The sequence below is a fragment of the Branchiostoma belcheri genome, unplaced genomic scaffold, assembly GCF_001625305.1.
Source record: "Branchiostoma belcheri isolate BF01 breed outbred unplaced genomic scaffold, Haploidv18h27 scaffold57, whole genome shotgun sequence".
NCBI lineage: Eukaryota > Metazoa > Chordata > Leptocardii > Amphioxiformes > Branchiostomatidae > Branchiostoma > Branchiostoma belcheri.
In genome coordinates this window covers 659,478-682,084 of record NW_017804209.1, presented here as the reverse complement: position 1 = coordinate 682,084, position 22,607 = coordinate 659,478, and the positions used below count along the sequence as shown (strand labels likewise).

The following is a 22,607-nucleotide window of genomic DNA, read 5'->3' as shown; positions in this document are numbered from 1 at the left end:
GGGGGTCTTCAGGGTCTTTTGAAGCTTTTATGTGCCATTTTCTTATTGCATATAGACAACATAGCCGGCCTGGTTGAATTACCCCCGTTTTTTTTTTAACTGGGCTAATCAGAAAACAGACGAAGACCACCAAACCCCCAGTTCTATAAGCCTGCTACGGAGGCTAAGCATTGCACCATATATCGTTGGACTTGACGCATGTCATTATTGTTAGACTTACACCCTATCTATACAGTAGTGACAGTGTCCCTAACAGTGACAGTGAGTATTAAGTGAGAGCATGTCGGCAGAACGTATACTGTGTGAAACCACCTTTTTTCCGCAGTTTTTGTTGGATTTTTGGTCACTATTGCATGAGAATTTTTCCTGTTGCAGACGATATATGTTCCAACATAAGATATGGAACTACAGACAAAGCGTTAACCTTATTTGCAAGAATACAACCTTTTATGAGACATTATGCCAAAGTGCTATGCACAATTCATTACGGGTTTCGCGCAGGTGCAGTAGGTTCTGCCGACATGTTTCAAGTAAGTGAACTGTTCTGAATATGCACCAGCTGGAAGACAGCACCATGCCTGCATGTTTAACTAGTCATACATCTCTTGTAACTGTACCCTGTACGCCTTTGTATGTATATTTTGTGGGAACAAGAATGGCAGCAATTGGCTAAGTCTTCACGCCACATTTCCAGTGAGCTCTGTCCAGACAGCCCACACTTGGATATCCTCCTGCTATTGTCTAAGAAGTCAAACCTCTAAAAGTCTATTAAGTTACTTTAAGTCACTCCTCACCTGATTAAGAACCTGATTAAGAAGATAGTACAAAATGTAATGCTGACAAAGGCAATGCTGAATACAAGGCTAGGTAAGCCTTACCTGATAAAGAACCTCCAGACCGTCCACGAGGCGATGCCCACGAATGCAGCGACCCAACACTGCCAGATGTGCTCTGGGAACGGCAGCCTAACTGGGCTGAATACCAGGCTATCCTGAATACCAGGCTATCCTACCAACATTAACTTGCCTGCTGACACTGCCCTCTGCACCAATCTTGAGGGCTTTAAGTCCAACTTGTAAGCCCCGTAACCTCCACCTCCTCAGTACACATTACTCCACTCTCCCTTGCGCAGTATACCCGACATGGCGACAAAAATATTAATCTTCGATAGGTTGAAGGTGGTCGCCTTACGGGAAGAAGAAACAAGATCCTTACCTGATGAAAAACCTCCAGACAGTCCATGAGGCTATACCCACAAACGCAGCGACCCAGCACTGCCAGATGTGCTCTGGGAAGGGCAGCAGCAGCAGGTTCAGATCAAACTTCATCACGATCAGCAGCTCCGTGATCACGATCGCAGCCAGGATCCAGGCCTGCTGACCAAACTTCTTACATGTCCTGACAGGGAAACAACACAGATTCACCAAAATGTGGAACACAACACAGACCTACATGTATCAGTTACATCTCTGTATAATGTCCTTGGTTACATATAAAAATCTTTTAAGGTCACGACAAGGTCATTGACTCAAGGGTCATTTCAAGGTCATGACAAGGTCATATAATCAAAGGTCACCACAAAGTCATTTCAAGGTCATTGAATCAAGGATAATCATAGTCATTACAAGGTCATGACAAGGTCACAAACTTAAGGGTCATCACAAAGTCATTACAAGGTCATGACAATGTCACACATTTGAGGTTCATCTCAAAGCCATTTCAAGGTCATTGACTCAAGGGTCATTACAGAGTCACTAGAAGGTCATGGCAAGGTTAGAAATGTTTACCACAGAATCATCACAGAGACATCACAATGTCATGACAAGGTAATTGTCTCAATGGCTAGGTCATCACCTGTAGGTCATGACAACATCATTGACTCAAGGGTCATCCAAAAGCAATTACAATGTCATTTCAAGGTCATAAATTTGAGGATCTGTATGTAAGTTGTTGAACTCACGGGTCGTCGAGGAACTGGAATGTCTCCCTGAAGGCTACAGCTGATGCAGGGACATACATGGCCAGCCGCGCCCAGTTGATCCAGTTGGGAGGAGGGATCCACAGGATGGACTTGAGGTAGAACGTGTTCAACTCTGCTATCAACCACGTGGGGGGGGGGGGGGAGGGGAGATACACATATGCCGCTTAACAATAATTATACAGTACTAGGATAGAATTTATAACATTATGATAGAATTTAGTAGCCGGGGTGCCATCCTATTTCTATGCCGGGGCTCCCGTACTCGTTCCCTAAAAAAGCTTTTCTAAGGGAGCAAGTATGGGAGCCCCGACATAGAAATAGGATGGCACCCCGGCTAAGAATTTAGTATATTTAAGTGATTGAAACTCTAGATTTGCAAACGCTTGGCAGGCAACATATTTTTCAGAATTCATAGTGTTTTCAGGTACATTGTAGCTTACAAAGTTTCAAAGTTAGAGATTTGAACCAGTAGCTTGGTTCAGACCCCTATGGTCCAACAATCTTAAAACAACTTAACCTGTTGTTCCAATAGCCCTAACCCTAAGTCAGAACATAGGTGTATTGGAAGGTGTCCACATAGCTTGCAAACCCAAACAAAAGGCTGTTTCTTACCATAGCGATGATGCCTAAGACAGCCAGCCATCGTTTGAGACTGAGGGTGGGTTTCCAGTCGAAGGATGTCCAGTTGTAGGGGGTGAACTGTGCCACCATTCGCCTCATCTTTCCTCGGTAGGTCGGGATGTGCCACAAACCACGCCAGTGGTATGGCTGTGGTGGAAAAAGGAAGTTTGTACGTTAGTGTAAATTCAAGGGGATTCATTCCTCAGGTAACTGATATCTTGCAGACGCAGTCGTCCCTCAGTGAGACATCTGGAGTCGCCGCATAGTTCCTGTTTAGAACTTTTATTCAGCCTGTCACACGACTGGTTTCGCCTGTGTGGCTTCTTCAAAACTGTGTGTACAGAGGTTTGTACGTTAGGCTGGGATTTGAACCAGTAACTTTTGAAGGATGTCCAGTTGTAGGGGGTGAACTGTGCCACCATCTGCCTCATCTTTCCTCGGTAGGTCGGGATGTGCCACAAACCACGCCAGTGGTATGGCTGGGGGTTGGGGGGAAAAGTTGATTCAAACACTGACACAGCACTGTTATTTTTCCAATGACACATTGAAAACATGTTGGACTGCCTTGCGATACTGTTGTTGTTTCAACTGTGAACTCAAAGAACCAAAAAACTCTTGCTGTGAAATCTATGGACTGCAAAACTAAATGAATTTAAGGTACTGAAGCAAGGCTTGAGGTACATTTTTCTTGCCTGCCTACACTGGTGCAGGTAGCTGAAAAGTTGTACCTTCACAAGATTTTTACCTGCACCACGTCTTTTTTCTGTTTCAGTCCATCCAAAAACAATGTCTTGAAGTATGCATCCTTAAGTGCCTTAAGAATCTCACCTTCATCTTGAGATACTCCACCGTCTTCATGCCACACCAGATCCCCAGCCCGTTACAGATCAACACATCCATGATCCACTGAAACAGATAAAAACAAGAAATCAAGGGTGAAACAGATAAAAACAAGAAATCAAGGGTAAATGCAGACATCCATGAAATATCTTTGAGTTGTGAATTTCTCACTGGTTCTGTACATGCATTTTTGCACTGTCTCTGGTAAGGAAACAGACAATAAAAATGTATATAGCAGAAAATACCTCCTACATATTAGACACGACAAGCTAAAAACACTTTTCACTCCAGATCCCATGTGGTAAAGAAAAAATACTTCATGCGGTAAAAACTAGTAGAAAGGTAACATTTGCAAAGCAAATGCATAATGTTTACCTTCGCATATGGTCTGCTCTGTTAATTCTTACTCAAACAAATTCACATATATGGTGACAGGAGTCTAAATCCCATACCACGGTGACATGTGGTTCAGGTCATAGACCTTCTTTGTCTATAAAACGTAAGAACATCAACGAAAACTAGAACTATCTCCTTACATGGTCCCACCAGCACTCGTTGAAGTTTGGTAGCTGGTGCTCCAGTGTGTATTCCAGGAACTCAAACATGACACTGATCACGTTGGTTATCCAAACATTCCTCAGGATCAGGGCCTGGAAAACAGAATATATTCCTAATATGGGCATTCTGGAAAATCCATTCCTTCCTGGAAACCAAAATATATTCCTAATATGGACATTCTGAAAAATCGATTCCTGGAAAAACAAAATTTGTTCCTAATATGGGCAATCTGGGAGATCAATTCCTGGAAAACAACATACATTCCTAATAGGGACATTCTGCAAGATCAATTCCTTGAAAATGAAAATACGTTTAACTTACTAATATGGACATTCTGGAAGATCAATTTATGAGGCCAGAAATATAAAGGCTTAGAATAATCAAATTTGTTTTTTCTTGGATTTTAAGAAAAGTAATCCTAGATTGGAATGTTACATGGATAGGAAGGTTGAGGGAAAAGTATGCACCTTAAGTTGGTACATACTGTTACCTGGAGTGAAGTTCAATGTTATAGTAAGACTTAACTTTGGGGAAGGGCATGCGTAATACATGCTCTAATGTTGTCAAACAAAAAAAATTCAGTTCCGTCTTACTTTCGTAGAGTCAGAAGCGGTAGTGGTAGCACCTAGCCTACATTGTGACATGACATGTATCAGAAATGACAGTTGAACACAATAAGGCCTTGAAAAAAAAATGTTGTGTTTCTTGTTTTAGTCTTGAAAAAATTATGGTCGGTACCTAGGGATTTTTTCTTTAAAGACTTTGGTGATTTCTCTCTTTCATGAAGACACAAAATATTTTCAATGTCAATTTTGGAAAACCGATAATTGTACAACGTTTCATCACTCGGGTGTCAGATGATAGAGCTCTAAAAGGTTGATCAGCTTGAAAAATTTATGTCCCTTGCAGGAGTTCACCCAAAAAAAGTCTAGGGTCGGCAGTTTTTTCTAGGGTCAGTCGGGAAACAGGAAACACAATTTTTTTTTCCTAGGCCTTAAAACTGAAAGTTAAAGATGGAAATTTTTAGTAAGCTACAATGTTGGGATAGTAGTTATACTGGAGGATGGCCATGTTTGGTGATGAAGAAAGAATTATATTTAATTTCAGAGTAAATTCTGTTACTTACTTTAGCGTACCATCCCATAAAATGTGCAGGCACAAAGATGTCACATTTATCCTGAAAAATAAAAGGGGAAATTAAATATTTCTAAAAAAAATTTTTAGAATTTAACCTGACATTAATAAATTGTGGCATTATCTGTTAAAACATGTTAGGTAGTTGTGAGGAAAAGTTGTAAAAACCAGTTTGTCAACACACACAACACACACACACACACACACCACACACACACACACACACACACACACACACACACACGTACCCAGAAGTTGTGCAGGGGGCCCTGTGGATGGTCGGGGTCCCAGAGTAAACAGTTCCCGCCGTACGACTGTTCGGGAAGCGGCTCTCCTAGCGACTCATCCAGGTACTTCATCAACTGCCTCGCATCGTCCACCGTCTGTCAGGATAAACAATCAAACAAACAAACAAACACAGGTTTTTATATCATTCACAGTTTGTCATGACAAACAAACAAACACATGAAAAATCAAGTCTTAAGAAATACAAAACATGTGAAACAGTCAAAGATGACAAACATTTGTCGCGAATATATGATAAAGCAGGTCTCTTAATTTCGTATTCTCAAAGATTCTTAATTACATGTAACTCAATTCCTACCAGACTTGCTGGGTTGACTATTGAGCAACTAAAATTGGACTTGGGTGAACCTTTCGTATGGGAATATGGTGCAAAAGTACAGTATGATTGAAAGAAAACATAGGTCAAGTCAATCACAGTGTCTATAAAATTTGTTGAGTGATTTGTCAAATCTCTGGTTGCTCATTGGTTGCAGCCTGTGATTTTTCCACTCACCTGAAACAGTACAAAGATAAGGCCGAGTTCGTACACCACACTGAGGCACAGCACCAGTCTCCAGATACCTGAAACAGCAGAAAACACACCGGTGACGCTAGTACAGACATGTTTCAGGTGTTATTCTTACACTTTCATAATAGCTGCAGATGTGCTGTATGACTACAGTACTAGTAACTACAATATAAGGAAATATAATACAAGAAAACAGCAGCAAACATGGTTGACCCAGTGTTGACGTCACACTTCAAAGAAGTCAGGTGACAAGCCTCACTGGGTCAGTTACTCGCTCGAGTATGGGAGCCCCAGCTTACAAATAGGATGGCACCCAGGCGTAATCTTTTTACACTTTTGGGGGATATTTTGAATGATCTTACTTGGATGTGGCCTCTTGAATGGTCCATCTGGAGTGTAGGTTACAGCAAAGGCCAGAAAAACGATCACCACAAACGCAAGGCCTCTGAAAAAACATGAACAATATCCAATTATTTTCATTACACATATCGAAAACTGAGGCCTGGGAAAAAAAATGTGTGAGATGACCCTTAGTTACCTTTTGGCGTTGTACTCGCTGTTGTTTGGTGTTTCCTCCAGCAGAGTGACGTAAACAAGGACACAGATCAGCGCAGCTAGAACTGTCAGTGTGTGGGCTCGCCTGGGGGGGGGGGGATAGCAAAACAAAATCAATTATGTACAGCAGGGCTCAAAATACTAGTACTGGGTGAAAATTTGGAGCTGTGCATCCAATTTTTTTCTGCGAGTGCACCAGTACACCCAAATATTTTTGTAGGTTTATATATCTGTATATGTCAAGATGTTAAATATATAGTTAGTATACAGCATGTTATTAACATTTAAGTGTCATAAAAGTAATAAAATCATTGTTATGGTACTTTTCTTTAGAAATGAAACATAATAATAGTTTTTGCTGACATTTCACTTATTTTATCTTATAGATCTATGATGCACCTAAAATATTTTTGTGCACCCAATTTCTTAGGTTGGGTGCACCAATTTCAAAAAAAGTATTTCGAGCCATGTACAGTCAAACCTGTATTTCAAGTGATCACCTTTACATAAAAAAAAAACACCTGACCAACTCTTGTATAATTTTTCCTACAGACACAAACATAAAGAATCCTGTCTATAGTGACCACCTGTCCACATAGACCTGATTTTACTGGTCCCGTGTGGTTTTCTTGTTTGGTTGCATGTGAAATAAGTTGTTATGAACACCTCAGTACACTTCATGACCTTTAGAAATGTTTAAGAAACACTTTTAGCTAGGATATCAAACATCTTACAAGGTAAACTACTAGTATATATAAATCTTTGTGCATGTACAATACTAGTAACGTTAATTGTTTTGTTTGCTGGAAACTTAAAAGTCTACTTCTTCGAAAATTCAATTTTTTTTCCACCATGAAAATAGGCACCCCTGCAAACAGGACTAGTGGACTGTTCCAAAGAACTTTAAACTTTGTTACTTTTAGCTTGGAAATAAACCTTTGTACCTGTACATTACAAGCAATTGTTTATTCTGCTGAAAAATCAAGTTTCTACTTCTTCGAAAATTCATTTTTTTCTACCCTAAAATTATAATCACCCCTGCAAACAGGACTAGTGGACTCTTCCAAAGAACTTTAAACTTTGTTAGTTTTAGGTAGTGTGGAAATTTCCATCATGTGCAGACAGTAGGTCAGGTAAACATACCTGGGCGTTCTAAAATGTCCAGCTGACAGCCGAACACTACAAAAATTTACCATTGTCAAAAGTAGTTTCAGTTCAGGACAACTGATTTCCAAGTTAGCCCAACATAACAAGTTACAAAGGACATAGACAATCAAATAATTAAACATAGAGATAATAAATAATATGAACAAAGAGTACAAGTAGTCAATCATTGGAAACAGGACATGTCAACCAAAACAAATAGTCAAAATCACAAGGCATAATCGTAGTAGTTGGCAACTCTGTTTTCAAATATCTGAAATGAACATTGGGACTTATGTTTCATTTGAATGTCATTGTGATTTTGTCACTGGCAGCATTTCTCTACTTACTGAAGTAACCTGTCTCGGAAATAAAAATCCGTAACTGATCCAGTAGTAGAGTTTGAATTTTCTTACGAGTAACCTGTCTCATGTTTGTCAGACACAAAAGCGTTTTTCTGTGTTGCTTTATTCTTCTTGATTTTATCTTGTTCTATCAATCCATGATCAATCACTGTGCAACTGCTAGATATCTCAATTTTAATCTGATGTTTATAGGGCATTGCCCCAACTGTACCTAACCAAGAATGGTTACTCTTATTGGGTAAATGTAATTCTGACTCAGAGTGAGTCAGCTACTGTAGATTGTGAAACTTTTGCTGCAGATTTACAATAATGAAAGTTTATTGCAAATACATGCCCGAGGGCAAATTGCAGTTACAAACAACATAAGAAAGAAAATACAGTGGTATGTGAGACTATAGCTACGTGTATTTTATGGTAGTAGCCTGGAAAGGGGGTGTTCACAGTGTTTTTAATCCGTAGTCGCATTATTCTTTACTACAGTACAGTAGCCATACAAGAATGGGCGCAATATGGATACTATTAATATAAAAGTAGGCCAGTAGGCCACCACGAAATTATAGAACCTCCGTACGTGAGAGCTTACAACACACTGAGCTTGTTCGAATGTGACACGCCCCCCTCCCTCAAAACATAATTGCAAGAAAATCCCATTTTGCAATGGAAAAATGAGCAACGTTTAACAAACCCGGAAGTGCCTGTCTTTCATTGACAGAAGTACCAAAGCTTTAAATCCCGCGTGTCAAAAACAAACAGGTTAAAACCAGGACGCGCCTGGACAAACAAAAATAGTCCGATCGCCTGATGTCCACTTCATACTTACAAAAACGTGAGCAAAAACGTGAGAGAATATCACCTTCGAATTCCTGAATAAAATACTAGTAGTACTGTAAAATCTTTTAAGAAACTGTTGCCAAAATCATCCGATTTGCTTTCGTATAAAAGGAGAATTTGTTGCTATTTTTCCATTCATAAATTTTGGTAAATTATGCAATGTTTACTTTCAAATGTCACTTGCGATTGCTATCAAAGTATCTTTTTACTTCTTCTTCTTCTTCTTCTTCATATTACGTGCTTAACCTCAATAGGCTGAGGACTCCAAGCACGGTACGTAGAAGACGTACACAAGACTGTAATGTTTGATCCACTCACACCGGGAAGATCCCCTACTCTTTTCGATAAGTGTGGCGGGTTTTTTAGCGTGCTCGAGGTGTGGCTCTCCCCAAACACGGGACCTCCATTTAACGTCCTATCCGAGGGACGTCCCTAAGCTAGGTTTTTACGATTACGTATTCCTCCCCTAAGGCTACTATTTAATATTCTAGCACTTAGGTCAAAGAAACTGTTGCCAAAATAATCCGACTTGCTTTCGTAACGATGGACGTTGTTGCTAACTTATATTTTCCATTCATACTCATAGATTTTGGTAAATAACGTTTACCTTCACATGTATGTATGTCACTTGCGATTGCTATCAAAGTATTTACCTCCTATTAAAGGCTAGTACTTAATATTCTAGCACCTAAATCAACTCTAAACTCACCAGAAGAAAGTTATGGTCCCGTCGTCGTACACAACCGTTTCTTGTGTCCATTCTCGGCTCTTTTTCTTTAGAAAGGGCACTGGGAGATGCTCTTCGGCTGACACCGTGCCGTTGTGCTGGAGCGGGCGGGGAACATCGTCCCCTTGCCCCGTCTGGACTCGTCGAGCACCCCGCTGGCCCCTTCCCGACTCCGACATGCTCCTTGAAGCGTTCTTGAAGTGTTCTTACAGAGTTAAAGACGCCAGGAGACGGCTAGAAATGTCTGGGTGACTTTGAACCAACCCGTGGCCACGCGAACGCAAACACACGCACACGTGTGGTGACCCTTCCCACCGGATGGACTTGTTTCTGTGGAACAGAACCTAGCAGCCGATTTGTCAGCCTGTGATTCGAGGGGTCGCGCTAGAGGAAAGCTAGCGCATGATTTCGGTGCTGATACGATATAGTTTTCTGAGATATACATGTGACATGCAATGCAGCACCCCACCTTTTTTTTTTCAAACGTTGCAGATGAATTGTGCTTTTTTTTAGCGACCTGGCTTCAAAAATTAAAAAAATTAACAGGAAAAAACGAGAGAGAAGAAAAAAAATAGTTTGCATTGGCGGGGAATCGCAACACCTTATAACACTGCAGATGAATTGTACTTCGTTCTTTCGAGCGATGAAAATGAAAAAAATGAAAAAAAAAAGAAAAGAAGAAACGAAAAAAAGAAAAGAAAAAATAATTTTGCATCGGCCGGGAATCGAACCCGGGCCTCCCGCGTGGCAGGCGAGAATTCTACCACTGAACCACCGATGCTGATGGTTACACAGGTGACTTAGGACGGGCTGAATTCGTGAAATTTTTTGGCAATCACCTGCATCGTTATGGTCAAGTTCAGTATGAATTAAAGGTCTCGAGGAGCGTTTTTGTTTCCAAAATAAATTCATTCATTTATGCTTTTTTTCTATCATGCGCTAATGTAAACAATAGCCTGGATTGTAACACTCCTGGCTACAGGTTATGGTCAAGTTCAATACCTCTCGAGCAGAATTTTTGTTTCCAAAATAAATGCATTCACTCACTCAGGAGGTTAAAATAGAAACTGTACGTATATTTGATGTTTGCAATGGCAGCCGCTGACCAAGTTGGCAGACCTTAGACTAAATGTTAATTTTTACATAATGGAAGGAAGAAAACCTACTTTTGACAGGTACATATAACGCCCATTTTCCCTAATGCCGCATGAATTTATTTCCACGGCGATAACTGATGCAGCTCTTCCATTTGCCGCTAGAGGCCGCCTGTGAGCTGTTGTCAGTTAGGATCAAGCCCTTGCATAGCCCACGTACCAACGAACAAGCCCAAGTACTCCCTGTACAATCAAATCAAATCCAATCAAATCAACTTTATTGCTCAAAAACTGTAACTGGTACAATGTATGGCAAAGAAAAAACAACATGAGTAGATACATGAACTAATACTATAATACTATCTGTGTTGGTAGTTACATGACTTTGTTTACTTTAAAGTTAAAACTTTTGGTCCAACACAAAAATTCTCTCACCTAGAGCTTTCGACCAGTCGCTGTGACTCTGGTCTTCCTCGAGGAAGAAGTCTTCCTCGTCTTCTTTTTGAGGAGTCACAGTGACTGGTCGAATTTTTTTGTGTCGGACCAAAAGTTTTAACTTTAAACATAATACTAAAATATAATTTTAACAGAGCTAGTCCATAGCCACATGATAGCTTGTCGCTGCTGAGATAATCCCCGCTGCGCCCGTTCCTAAGACCCAAGCCAGACCCGAGCGGTGCCTCAGAAGTGGGATCGGCTCCGGGACCATCGCGTGTTAGAGACGGTCCGAGGAATGCCTGTGTCTTTTCTTCTGGCGTCAGCAGCCCAACGGGCAGGCTGGGTCCAAATCTGCACTCATCCCGGGGCGTCATAGCCTAGAACCCACTGAACCCAGGCTTCTCAGCGGCCCGGGGTTCCGAGGAATGCCGGCGTCTTTTCTTCTGACGTCAGGAACTCGCCTGGAAAACCTGCACTCATCCCGGGGCGTCATAGCCTACACACCAGGCTTCTCAGCGGTTTAAGCTGTGATAGTCTACACTCCAGGCTTCTCAGAGAACATCGCGTGTTCAAGACGGGCCGAGGAATGCCGGTGTCTTTTCTTCTGGCGTCAGGGACTCGCCGGGAAAATCTGCACTCATCCCGGGGCGTTATAGCCTACACTCCAGGCTTCTCTCAGGCTGGGCTCAAATCTGCACTCATCCTGGGGCATCATAGCCTCGATCCGGGCTTTCCGTCATAGCCAGGCTTTTCAGTGGCCCTCTGACAGACTACAAACAGTGTCCATGTCCAGAAAACACGGCAATAATAAAACCCGCCCTCCCAGAGACCTGGTGCGGAGGCTACGCAACAAAGACGTCTCCATTTCCCTTGGTCCTCTCCTTCGTTACCCAGGATTCCGCTGGGCCTAACGGCGATATTGGCCTGCCAGCACTTCGGACCTCAACTTGTACAGACGAATTCTGACTAGTCACCACTGCAAGACAGATAACAGGATAAACAGTAATACAATGAAATAGACGAAACAAGTAAACGTTCGAACCAACGCGTGCGTTACAGCTTCTGTTAGGTACAGGTGAATCAATTTCAGGTGTTCTATTTTACTGTACAGGTGTATAGATCACCAGTAGCGGACAGCTACAGAGATTATGATATCAAAATCAAGGCGCAAGAAGTGCATATTTTGCTTCGCCGTTTTTTTAAATATTATTGTTTTCTCCGTGAAAGAGAGGAAGTACTAGTATTGTTTCAAGTGTGCTTTTCCAAACGTTTGTTTGTTTGTTTGTCAGTTTGTGTTTCCGTACTTTGGCCAGCAAAACTGTGGCCCAACAACAATGTAAGAAGCTACGAACACATTGGGATCATAGTGGGTACCGATCTTTTGAAGACGAAAATAAGACTTTCTTCTTTCTTGTTTCCGTATTTCCGCAAGGTTTTTTTTCTCCGCGCATTACTACCAGTTTACGTTAGTCAGTCCGGGTTAGGCCAAGGGGGTCAAATACAGTTTTTAACCTCTTTGGTTAGTCTAAGCGCTGTGAGCCAAAGCTTAAACACTTAAGACTGTGAGGATTTAGGGTGGGTCTGTCTGGCGAGTCGGTCTAATGAAGGAGTGACGTTAGTCTAAACGGCACAGTGAGTCAGAAATGTACAACTCTTAATCATTATGTTTACCGAAAGAAAACATATTGTTTTTGCTACGTTTCCTCTTCTTCTTCTTCTCCAAACCAAAAAGGTCAATGACCTGAAACAGACCGTCCGTCACCATGGTACTGGGTTATACATATATGAGGGCCTGCAAGGGGGGGTCCCGACAACGCTCTACGCTGAATTTGGAAATCCTTGATTACGCTTCACGATAAATTCCAAGTGGCTACAACACATTACGTAGAATTAAAACGGCGAATACGCTCTACAGAAAATGTGAAGAGTGGCCCGTCTACGCTCTACGTAGAATTAAAACGGCCGATTACGCTCTACGGAAAAGGGCTTGCGGGCCCCCATATATCGTATCGCAATTTTATAGCAGGAGGGATTTAGACTGTCTGACCATATACCTTGTATATGAATGTGTTTGAGTAAGAATTAACAGAGAAAACCATTTTGGCAAATGTTACCTGCAAAAAAAGAAAGCCCATTAAAAAAAAGCTGGCCTAAAACACACCAAAAACACGCCGGAAACCCAAACCTCTGCTTGGAGAGTAGCCTTGCGGCCCTCCCCGCGGGACTCCCTAATCCAACCCGACGGCGCAGCAGGAACAACAGAGGAAACAATAACTTTTCCCGCGCTGAGGTCAGGGGTCAGACAACACGGCAACCGTGGGGGCGGGGCCAAGGTCAACCGGGTCACAAGTGTCATGGCGGCATCAAAGGCTGGAGGTTCGAAAGGCCAAGCGGGTAGACACAATCCACGCAGGACGGTTGGGAGCAGGTGGATTTAGTTCCTCAAAGTGTTTTGCCGAGGTTTTAAGTTGTTTTTTGTCGCGTTGCGCTCCGGGGAACAGTCAAAGTTACTCAGGGATCAAGACTGTAGACTGGGGACCAGGCGGTTCCCAGGGGCAGGGCCAACAGGCTCCTATATTAAAATGAAAATTATTTCTCCGGCTCTGACCTACACCATTGACACGCTAACCTGGTTGCCAGTTTCCAGGCTACCTCCAAAGCCCAAGAGTTGTGGTGTCACGGCCGGTGTGTGTGTGTATGTGTGTGTGTGTGTGTGTGTGTGTGTGTAAGTTTGTGTGTGTGTGTGTGTGTGTGTGATCTGTGTGTATGTGCTCCAGCATGTTTCCCAGCCCACTTGTCCCACACGTGTTTCCCACATGCCCGCCTCCCCGCCCTTTACAGCCTGTCGGCGCGGAATATTTTATCATCAGCCGGCCGATGCCGTCCCGCCCTGGTCCCGCTATCGCCGCAAGCATCTCCGCCCCTGGCGCCACACAAACACCCCGCGGACCGATACACACGGTCTCCGAGGAACGCACGAGTTACGACGCACTACTAGTCTCCTAGCCTGGTTACCAGACCTATTAAAGATCATTAAAGCTCCCAGGTCCTACATCCTTCCTTCAAATAGGATACATGGCTGGCTGTCGGTGGTTGGTCGGTTGGTTGGTTGGTTGGTTGGTTGGTTGGTTGGTTGGTTTGTTCAAATCGTTTGTTTGTTGGCTGGCTGGCTTGGTTTGTTGGTTGGTTGGGCTGGGTTGGTTGGTTGGTTGGTTAGTTTGGCCCGTTTGTTCGTTGATTTGTTCGTTAGTTAATTTGCCTGTTTAGTTGGTTAATTCATTTGGTATCTAATATTGAAAGTTCATCTGTACGTGCTGGTAGACGTCATTAGGCAGGAAATTCAAAGTGTAATTTCCAACAAAAGGATTTTCCAAATTTTCGACTGTACAATTCCAACTCATTGGATATTTAATTGCCGGCTGAAATTGGCTTGAAGTTTCAACTCTTTCCAGCCGCCTCCCGAAGCCTGGTAGAGGCTAACGTCAACGCAATACACACAAATTTAACCAGCCCGTCACGTCACGGGTCCCTCAGATCCCGCGGTGACAGTCACCAGAGTCGCCTCCGCACGACATCTGTCACCGGGCGCGTGTCGTCTGTCTGGAGCATCAAAAGCGTGCCGATATCAGCGGTTAGCCTCCAACAGGCTTCAGAGGGAGAGGTAGATGGAACTTGGCCAAATAGACAGATAACATGCCAGGGGAGTTTGTCCGCTAAACTTTAGGAATACAGTTTGCCCTGACTCTGAAAATAATACCTCTGAAAGGATGTTGTCACTGAAAAGTTACTATTTTTGTTGGCCGGAAACAATTTTCTTGCATTCCTAACGTCTCTCTGAGATGTTAGAAGTGCCAGAAAAATATTCCCGGTCTTTCAAAAAAATCCGTACATTATATGGTGGGATGGTTAATTTCGTCCAAAATCTTTTAGAGCCTGAAACTCGTTGAGGAGCAAGAAGGCAGGTATGCCTTCCATCAGGGAGGTTTAGAGAACCTCCTTGGTTTCTTGTAGTGGATCTGAAATGAATGACTCTGTAACTCTCTACTCTAACTAGAAAGCGAGGAGAAGTTGAATTTATGTATGATAGGTAGTTTTATGTATCTTTTCATCATGTTTTCTTTTGACCAGTACTTGTGTGGCAAGAATGTGGAATAAAGGTCGTCATTCATTCATTAGATCTGCAAACCGAATGCCCTTTCAATGCCCATTAGATTCATTCATTCAATCTGAAGATAAAGAAGAAAACAACAAAAAGAAGCCATAGAAGAGCCTGTGACTGAGGCTATCAGCTGCCCGCCTCCCTAACCAGCCTATAAACCCACAATGCGGTACTAATGACGGCCGTACGGGGCGGATTGTCACCTCAGCAGCCTGCAGGTACTACAACGGGATTCCTGCACATTAAACATGAAACAGGGCCGCTCAGGGAACTCTTAGCCTCCATCAGTCCCTTCAGGCTTTCCTACGGGGTACGGGTCTAGCCCTGGGTCTAGCTAGTCTCCACCAGACTTCTTTTGCAGGATGAATAAATCGTAGAAATCGGCATAAAAATAAAAGGGGGATTTAATTGGCCAAAGAAGGTAGACGGCAATCGAGGGTCCAATCGGCCTGCAGGTGCTACGATTTATTCAGCCTGCAAAAGAAGCCTAGTGGAGACTAGGGTCTAGCCTCCACCAGGCCTTCCTACAGGGGTAAGGATCATAGCCTCTAACAGGCCTTCCCAGTGGGAGTGCGAATGTAAGAATTCGGCAAGAAAGTGAAGAATAAATAAAATAATCAATTGGCCTGAAGAGTCACTACACTCCCCTGGGCTATTATTCCGCTTATCTCTGACTAAATTTGACTGTTTTAAATCCGTGTTGTTAGTCTGATGGAGACTAGAATGAATGAATGAATGAATGAACTTTTTTGCTCGACAATCGTACATTGTGCAATGTCTGGCAGCTACAACAATCTGAAGATGAACGCCAAGAGCTATTCGATACTTTACAATTAGACAAGATATGAATGATGATGATGATGATGAGACAAGATATGCAAGAAAATGTCAAAGCAGGACATGTTTAAACACTTGATGTCATACAAGAACGAATGTACAGCAGACAAACTATGTAATTATGTTTCCAAATGTTTCAAAAAGAGAGAAGAAAGGGCAACTAACAGTAGATGATAGGTAGTATATAGTATTATTGTAATGTATAGATTCCTAGGACTTTGCATTAGAATATAGTGTACCAGTATGAAATACTCATGTTTTACATACTCTTGTGCATTTAGCCTATCTAGGCAAGAACATGCAATAAAGATTCATATCAATGATACCACAAATCTAGCTAGATGAGTAGAAAACTCTCTCCAACATCTGCACACGCCGCAAGGGGCAGGGGGCAGGTTCAAAGTCAAGAGTAAGTCAAACCGGAAATAGAAAACGATTGGGCAATTTTTACTTCTGATAAAAAGTGACATATCAGTTTTCAGCAGACGATTCCTGGAGTCAAAGACGACAAACGTGTTTTTATTAGGTTAAGTTCTGGCCATCATGATGCAATAGCTCAGCCAGCTAACTTACAGTGACGCCTCGTATACCACCGAAGAAAAGTTTACACTCAAGAATGAAAGTAGAAACTAATGACAGTTTATTGGACAATTTTTAGTTTTGATAGAAATTATTAGCAGGGAAACACAACCCCGGTATAGTCAAAGACGGCAAACCGGTTTTATTAGAGCAGCTTGTCGCCTAATACCAGAGGTTAAGCCAGTATATAGCCTCTACCAGGCTTCGGGAGGCGGTTGGAAAGAGTTGAAATCGGCCAAATAGAGAGATAGCATGCCAAAGGAGTTGGTTTGCTGAAGAGAACAGTTTGCCGCTCTTCTGCGCTGAGATAGTTCTTTTGTTGGAATAATGAGGGGATTACTTTGATACTGTTTGATCGTGGCGACTCCGTAAAGGTGTTTTCGGAGCGGCAAACTGTTCTCTCCAGCAAACCAACTCATTTAGCATACTATCTCTCTGTTTGGCCGATTTCTACTCTTTCCAGCCGCCTCCCGAAGCCTGGTAGAGGCTAGCCTCCATAGCACGGCAAAAACTTGTTTTTTTTTGGGGGGGGTCTTCAGGGTCTTTGGGAGCTTTTATGTGCTATTTTCAGAAGACAGCCGAAGACCACCAAACCACCAGTTCTATAAGACCTATAAGCCTGCTACGGAGGCTAGGTAGAGGGTACATTCAGGCGAGGAATGCGCCCCGGCCTGCGGCAGAACGAGTCGCGCGCTTATCTGCGTGCCCATCTGAACTCCGGGATTCGAACCCATAACCCCTGAGTCATTGGCCCTCAGATATTTTTACCGCCACGTGTAACAGTATCCTTGTGACGGCCCGAGGCGGTCTGGATGTTTCGCTAAGCGGTAAGGTTTGCGCGCCAGATGTGCAGGTACAAGGAGATAGATCATTGTGGTAGCTGTGTGTGCAGGAAAACAAAGTAGTATCTAGAAGACAGACAGACATAGAAGAAGAACTTTATTTCAGGACAATACGTGTAGCAGGAAGAACTTTACTGCTTGACAATTGTAACAGGTGCAGTGTATGTGCATGGAACTTGTACATGGAATGAACTTCAGAAGTTTTGCTGACATCTAACAATTCTAATAGACTAATCTATTCTCATATTTAGATGTGCATGTAGATAGATCATTGTGGTCTCTAACACACACACTGATGTCCGTGCAGGAAAACAAAACAGTGTAGAAGACGTACAGACAGAGAAGAACTTTCTGCCTGCCTGCCTGCCTATGTGCTCAGGCCAGATACTGGCCCTTTGCTCCACTCAGTCTGGTTGAAGAACTTTATTTGAGGGCAATTGTAGCAGGTGCAATGAATGCATGGCAACTTGGTTCCACCCTACACGGGACCCGCTGTCTACCTTGGATTTCTTTTTAACTGAAAATTAAAACGATTTTTAAAGATTTTTTATGACTGCGATACTAGTATATGACAGCAATAGAAAACGGTCCGAGGTTCCCAACGTTAACTTGCATGCTATCTAACTTGAAAGAAAACGATTTAAGATATTTTGATGATAGAAAAGTGACAATAGGTCCCAAATTCCCAACCTACATGCTATTCAACGTTTCTTTAGATTTTTTTTATAGAAAACCGAATTGTCCCAAGTTCCCAACATACTTTAATGAAATAATGAAATACTTTTATTGTACATTCATGCCACGACGGGCTAGGTACAGGTCAAGACTTAACAGACACATAACAAACGTATATAGAAAAGTGGAGACAAAGATACACTACTTGACTTAGACATACATACTAACATGAATCAAGGAGGTTTAAGATTCTCCTTGCTTGGACGAAAATGATGACAGCAATAGAAAACGGCCCGAGGTTCCCAACCTGCATGCCATCTAGTGAACGAAAACAATTTAAGATTTTTTGATGACCGCGATAAAACACTGAGTTGATCCCAACATTGTTACCTCGTACATGGGACCCACAATCTAATAATATGAACACTGAAATGAAAACCGGCGGTTTAAAATATTTGGACTACTGCGATAGAAAATCGATCCCAATTCAACTTGAATTTCAAAGTTGTAAGAAAACGACCTAAGATTTTTTGATGACCGCGATAGAAAACGATATTACTGTCAAATGGTCCCAAGTTTCCAACCTACATGCTATCTAACTTGAAAGAAAACTGTTTAAGATTTTTTGATGACCGCGATACAAAATTGACAATTGGTCCCGCTGAACCTGGCGGCAGGTTAGCGTTATAACTCCCGCTCCGGTATCTCCCCTCAAATCTGACCTTATAAAACTTGTACCTTGTCCCCATTACCCGGTCTGCAGAGCCTCGGGGGCTGTTTAGCCTCCACAGCACGCCAAAAACTGGGGGTTTGGGGGGTCTTCAGGGTCTTTGGGAGCTTTTATGTGCTATTTTCTGATTGCATATAGACAACATAGCCGGCCTGGTTGAATTACCCCCGTTTTTTGGGAACTGAGATAATCAGAAAACAGCCAAAGACCACCAAACCCCAGTTCTAAAAGCCTGCTACGGAGGCTCATGATGGGCTGTGTGAGTTACCCGTAACCCGACCTCGCTCTCCCCTCACGGCAAACCTCCAATTTATACAATTATCAGGAGTCTTAAAGAACAGATGTACCGCCGTCTCAGTGGGCGTCTTGAGTAGAGCTGGCGTTCGTCTCAGCACCTTGATAGTGCACTTGGAGAAGGCGTCTTTATTTGAATACTGGAGTGTGTGGAAGAAATTTTATCGTTAGGACGCGAGAATGGAAGATGTTCTCATTTACATGGCGTACTAGCGTCTCACCTAATAGAAACTTTGTTTTGCTCCGTTTTACTAAAATGTTATCAAACGTATGCAGTGAAAGGAACAGACAAGGTAAAGAGGAACTCTAGGTAAAGTTTAAGAAAGGAAATACGTGCCAGCTAGCGCTGTACTAAAACAGGAAAAACTTTAAAAAGAAGCACGCTACCAAAGGTAGATGTTAAAAAAGATATACAGGTTGATATCTAATAAAATGAACAGATCTTTCTTAATTAAAAACGCAAGTCCCGCTCTTGAAAAATGATTTTGGAAAACTGTATTTTTTTTTTAAATTTAACACTTGGATGGTGAGTTAGTAAGTGCGGGTAATATTTCCATGTTCTGTTGTGTGGTTTGTGTAATGGCAGGCCATCACGTAATCTCACATGATCCCTGTCGACTATCCAAATACTTTTATTCGCCGCTTCATGTACTGCAGTGACATCAGCCCCAACTTTACAGAACCGCACGGCACAGACTGTGTCCCTGGGTCATTTGGACCGACTGGAGTTGACATGTTTGCGGTCTCCATGGTGACGTATCCTAGCAACGATGGAAGGCCAGGTTCTGATGACGAAGGCTACATTTGAAATGTAGCGTTTCGCTAATCTCCGAGCACATCTTCCTGTTGCAAAACAGTACCTGCCGGCCAAGTGTGGATTCCAGTGGCCAAAGGCCTCTTGGCTGGTTGGTGCGGTTTTTCCACAGTATATCGGTATATGGTCTGTTGAAGCTAGCTTTAGCGTTTCGTGGTTGTTTTGGACGTCTTTTTTTTTTTTAATTTGTACCGCCAACTCGATTGACCGAATGATTTAGCCTCTACCAGGCTTCGGGAGGCAGCTGGAAAGAGTAGAAATCGGCCAAATAGAGATAAACTCCCTTTGCATGTTACCTCTATTTTTATTTGGCCAATTTCTACTTTTTCCAGCCGCCTCCCGAATGATTGATCGAAAAATGTCCATTGTTGACGCGTCGTCAACGAGTGGTAGCCATTCTTGGCATAGCCTAGATCATGAGTAGATGCTAGGCTCTTTCGGTTGCTTTTTCAAGTTTTTTTTAATGAAAGTGACCAAGAGAATGCCCGTCAGCTAAAACGTCCAGGATCCAGGCTATAGGCTGGATAGCCTATCCTTAGCAGGCTCTACAATTGGGCTCTTTGATGGGGCTCAAAATGTGCTTTCCCCCTTTTTTGTCAGTTCTTTCTGCAGACCACCTCCCCCTCTCTCCCCCTCTTTCTCTCCCTCTCTCTCTCCCCCTCTCACTCTATGGAGAAGTAGGAAAATCGGACTTTGCCTTCCAACATCTGCTTAGACTTAGAGATTGAAGATATGCCTCATGTAATTATTATGTAATCTCCAGCCAGATCTTTTGGTATCTACAAAGACAGTATCAAATTGGCAGGGATGGCAGTATCCATTTGCCAGACTGTCATATGTTTTCTTCGCTGGCGCAAACTAAAAAAAATATACCAGTACAAAAACCAAAGAACAATAAAAACGCCGAAAACTTAACTTCTGTTTAGAGTAATGATTATCTTTGCTCTTCGGAATTTCGTTTTAATTTCGACGTCACCCAGTGGGTCCTACAACCCCCCACCCTAGCGTCCATAGCATGCCAGAAACTGGGGGGGGGGGTCTTCAGGAGCTTTTATGTGCTATTTTCTGATTGCATATAGACAACATAGCCGGCCTGGTTGAATTACCCCTGTTTTGGGCTAATCAGAAAACAGCCGAAGACCACCAAACCCCCAGTTCTATAAGCCTGCTACGGAGGCTAATCAGAAAACAGCCGAAGACCACCAAACCCCCAGTTCTATAAGCCTGCTACGGAGGCTAATCAGAAAACTGCCGAAGACCACCAAACCCCCAGTTCTATAAGCCTGCTTCGGAGGCTACCCCCCCTCTCTTTCCCTATCCATATGTTCCGTATCCCTCCTTCTCCCCACCAGATAAAACCAACCACAGGGTAACAAACACACCGCGCACATGTTCTACATACAGCGCGTTCAGACCGGGGTATACACATCAACCCACAACTCTCCTTCACGTAACACCCTCCCCGGTATAACTGCGAAGTTTTCGCCAAGTTCTACCGGTGACAACAGCTCTAACCAGCCCCCATTTGGCGCTGTGTATGTTAGAGAACCGTCAGCCTAATCAAATCATGGTCTCCGGGATAATTCGGAAAGAAAACATCTCGTCCCCAGGGCAATCAACAGCCTTGTACCTCTCGTGCCCCGGTATGTCAGGCGACTTGTACGTTTATCGTACAAAAATATACGGCGGGGCGGCCTTCCCAAACAAACTTACCGAGCGGCCTTCCCGGATCATTGCCGAGACCTTTCAGAGTTTTATCCTGCTCCTCGGCTTCTGAGTCCGGAAAGACTTGAACCACTGTTTCTAAAACGTCAGGCTTCGCTATCCTAGACACTGTTCCATGCAAGGAAATATATATATTAAACATCTTTGGTGCGGCAGAGTAGCCTCTGTTAAACAGGCAGGCTTCATATGCGGCTGAAAAGAGTAGAAATTGGCCAAATACTGAAGTGAAATAGATAACATGTCAAGAGTCACTGTTTCTAAAACGTCACTGAACTTTCAGACTTCGCTAGCCTAGATAGACACTACTCCGTGTAAATGGACGGCAGCGTAGCCTCTATCAGGCTTCGTAAGTGGCTGGAAAGAGTAGAAACTGATACTAAAATAGATATTAAACATGCCAAGGGAGTTGGTCCGTCAACAAAACAGGACCGGCCGGGCTGTTTCGATTAACGAAGAATCAATAATCTATATCATGAATATAAGCGAATTGATTTTTTCAATTTTTTTGTGCTTTGTTGTCCGTTATATCATACTTTTCGTTCCATAAGCACCTCTCTCGCGTGGTAGCAGAGGAATGTGAGGTTTGGGACGGTACTTGGAAGTCGGGGGACTTGTTTGCGGAGCTTGCGGCGTGCTGAGAGCCTGCCTGCCGGCGATGCCCGTGTTGTTACCCGCCTGTGTTTTACTAACGGGCCCGTGAGAGGTCTGAAGGACTTGATGGAAAAATAACTGGCCGCGCCGATTCCGATGTTGTAAGGTTTCCCGTGTTTATAATCGGCTTTTATCGAATCTTCCTCATTACGGGTGTTTGAGGAAGTCTTCACGGCTTCGGTTCTTCCGATAATGAGCTA

The 22,607-nt window shown here is 42.9% G+C and overlaps 1 protein-coding gene, 1 long non-coding RNA gene and 1 other non-coding gene across 3 annotated transcripts in view; all 3 read right to left on the bottom strand.

The window, feature by feature from the left end:
- LOC109481729 overlaps positions 1–1,204 on the bottom strand; it is a 3,382-nt gene extending 2,178 nt beyond the window's left edge. Inside the window, exon 1 of the long non-coding RNA XR_002140925.1 lies at positions 879–1,204. This is a non-coding gene — a long non-coding RNA (uncharacterized LOC109481729). The remainder of the gene's footprint in view (positions 1–878) is intronic.
- A 7-nt stretch (positions 1,205–1,211) lies between these two features.
- LOC109481719 (phosphatidylserine synthase 2-like) lies at positions 1,212–9,823 on the bottom strand. The gene is made up of 11 exons (XM_019784312.1): positions 9,552–9,823; positions 6,487–6,588; positions 6,311–6,393; positions 5,934–6,001; positions 5,383–5,517; positions 5,127–5,177; positions 3,979–4,092; positions 3,431–3,508; positions 2,595–2,749; positions 1,961–2,107; positions 1,212–1,398 (listed from the first exon to the last, which is right to left on the bottom strand). The coding sequence occupies exons 1-11, from the start codon at positions 9,746–9,748 to the stop codon at positions 1,212–1,214; spliced, it is 1,317 nt and encodes a 438-aa protein (XP_019639871.1). The 5' UTR covers positions 9,749–9,823.
- A 456-nt stretch (positions 9,824–10,279) lies between these two features.
- On the bottom strand, positions 10,280–10,350 carry Trnag-gcc. Its single transcript has one exon. It is a non-coding gene; the product is annotated as a tRNA-Gly (tRNA).
- Between the last annotated feature and the right edge of the window lie 12,257 nt (positions 10,351–22,607).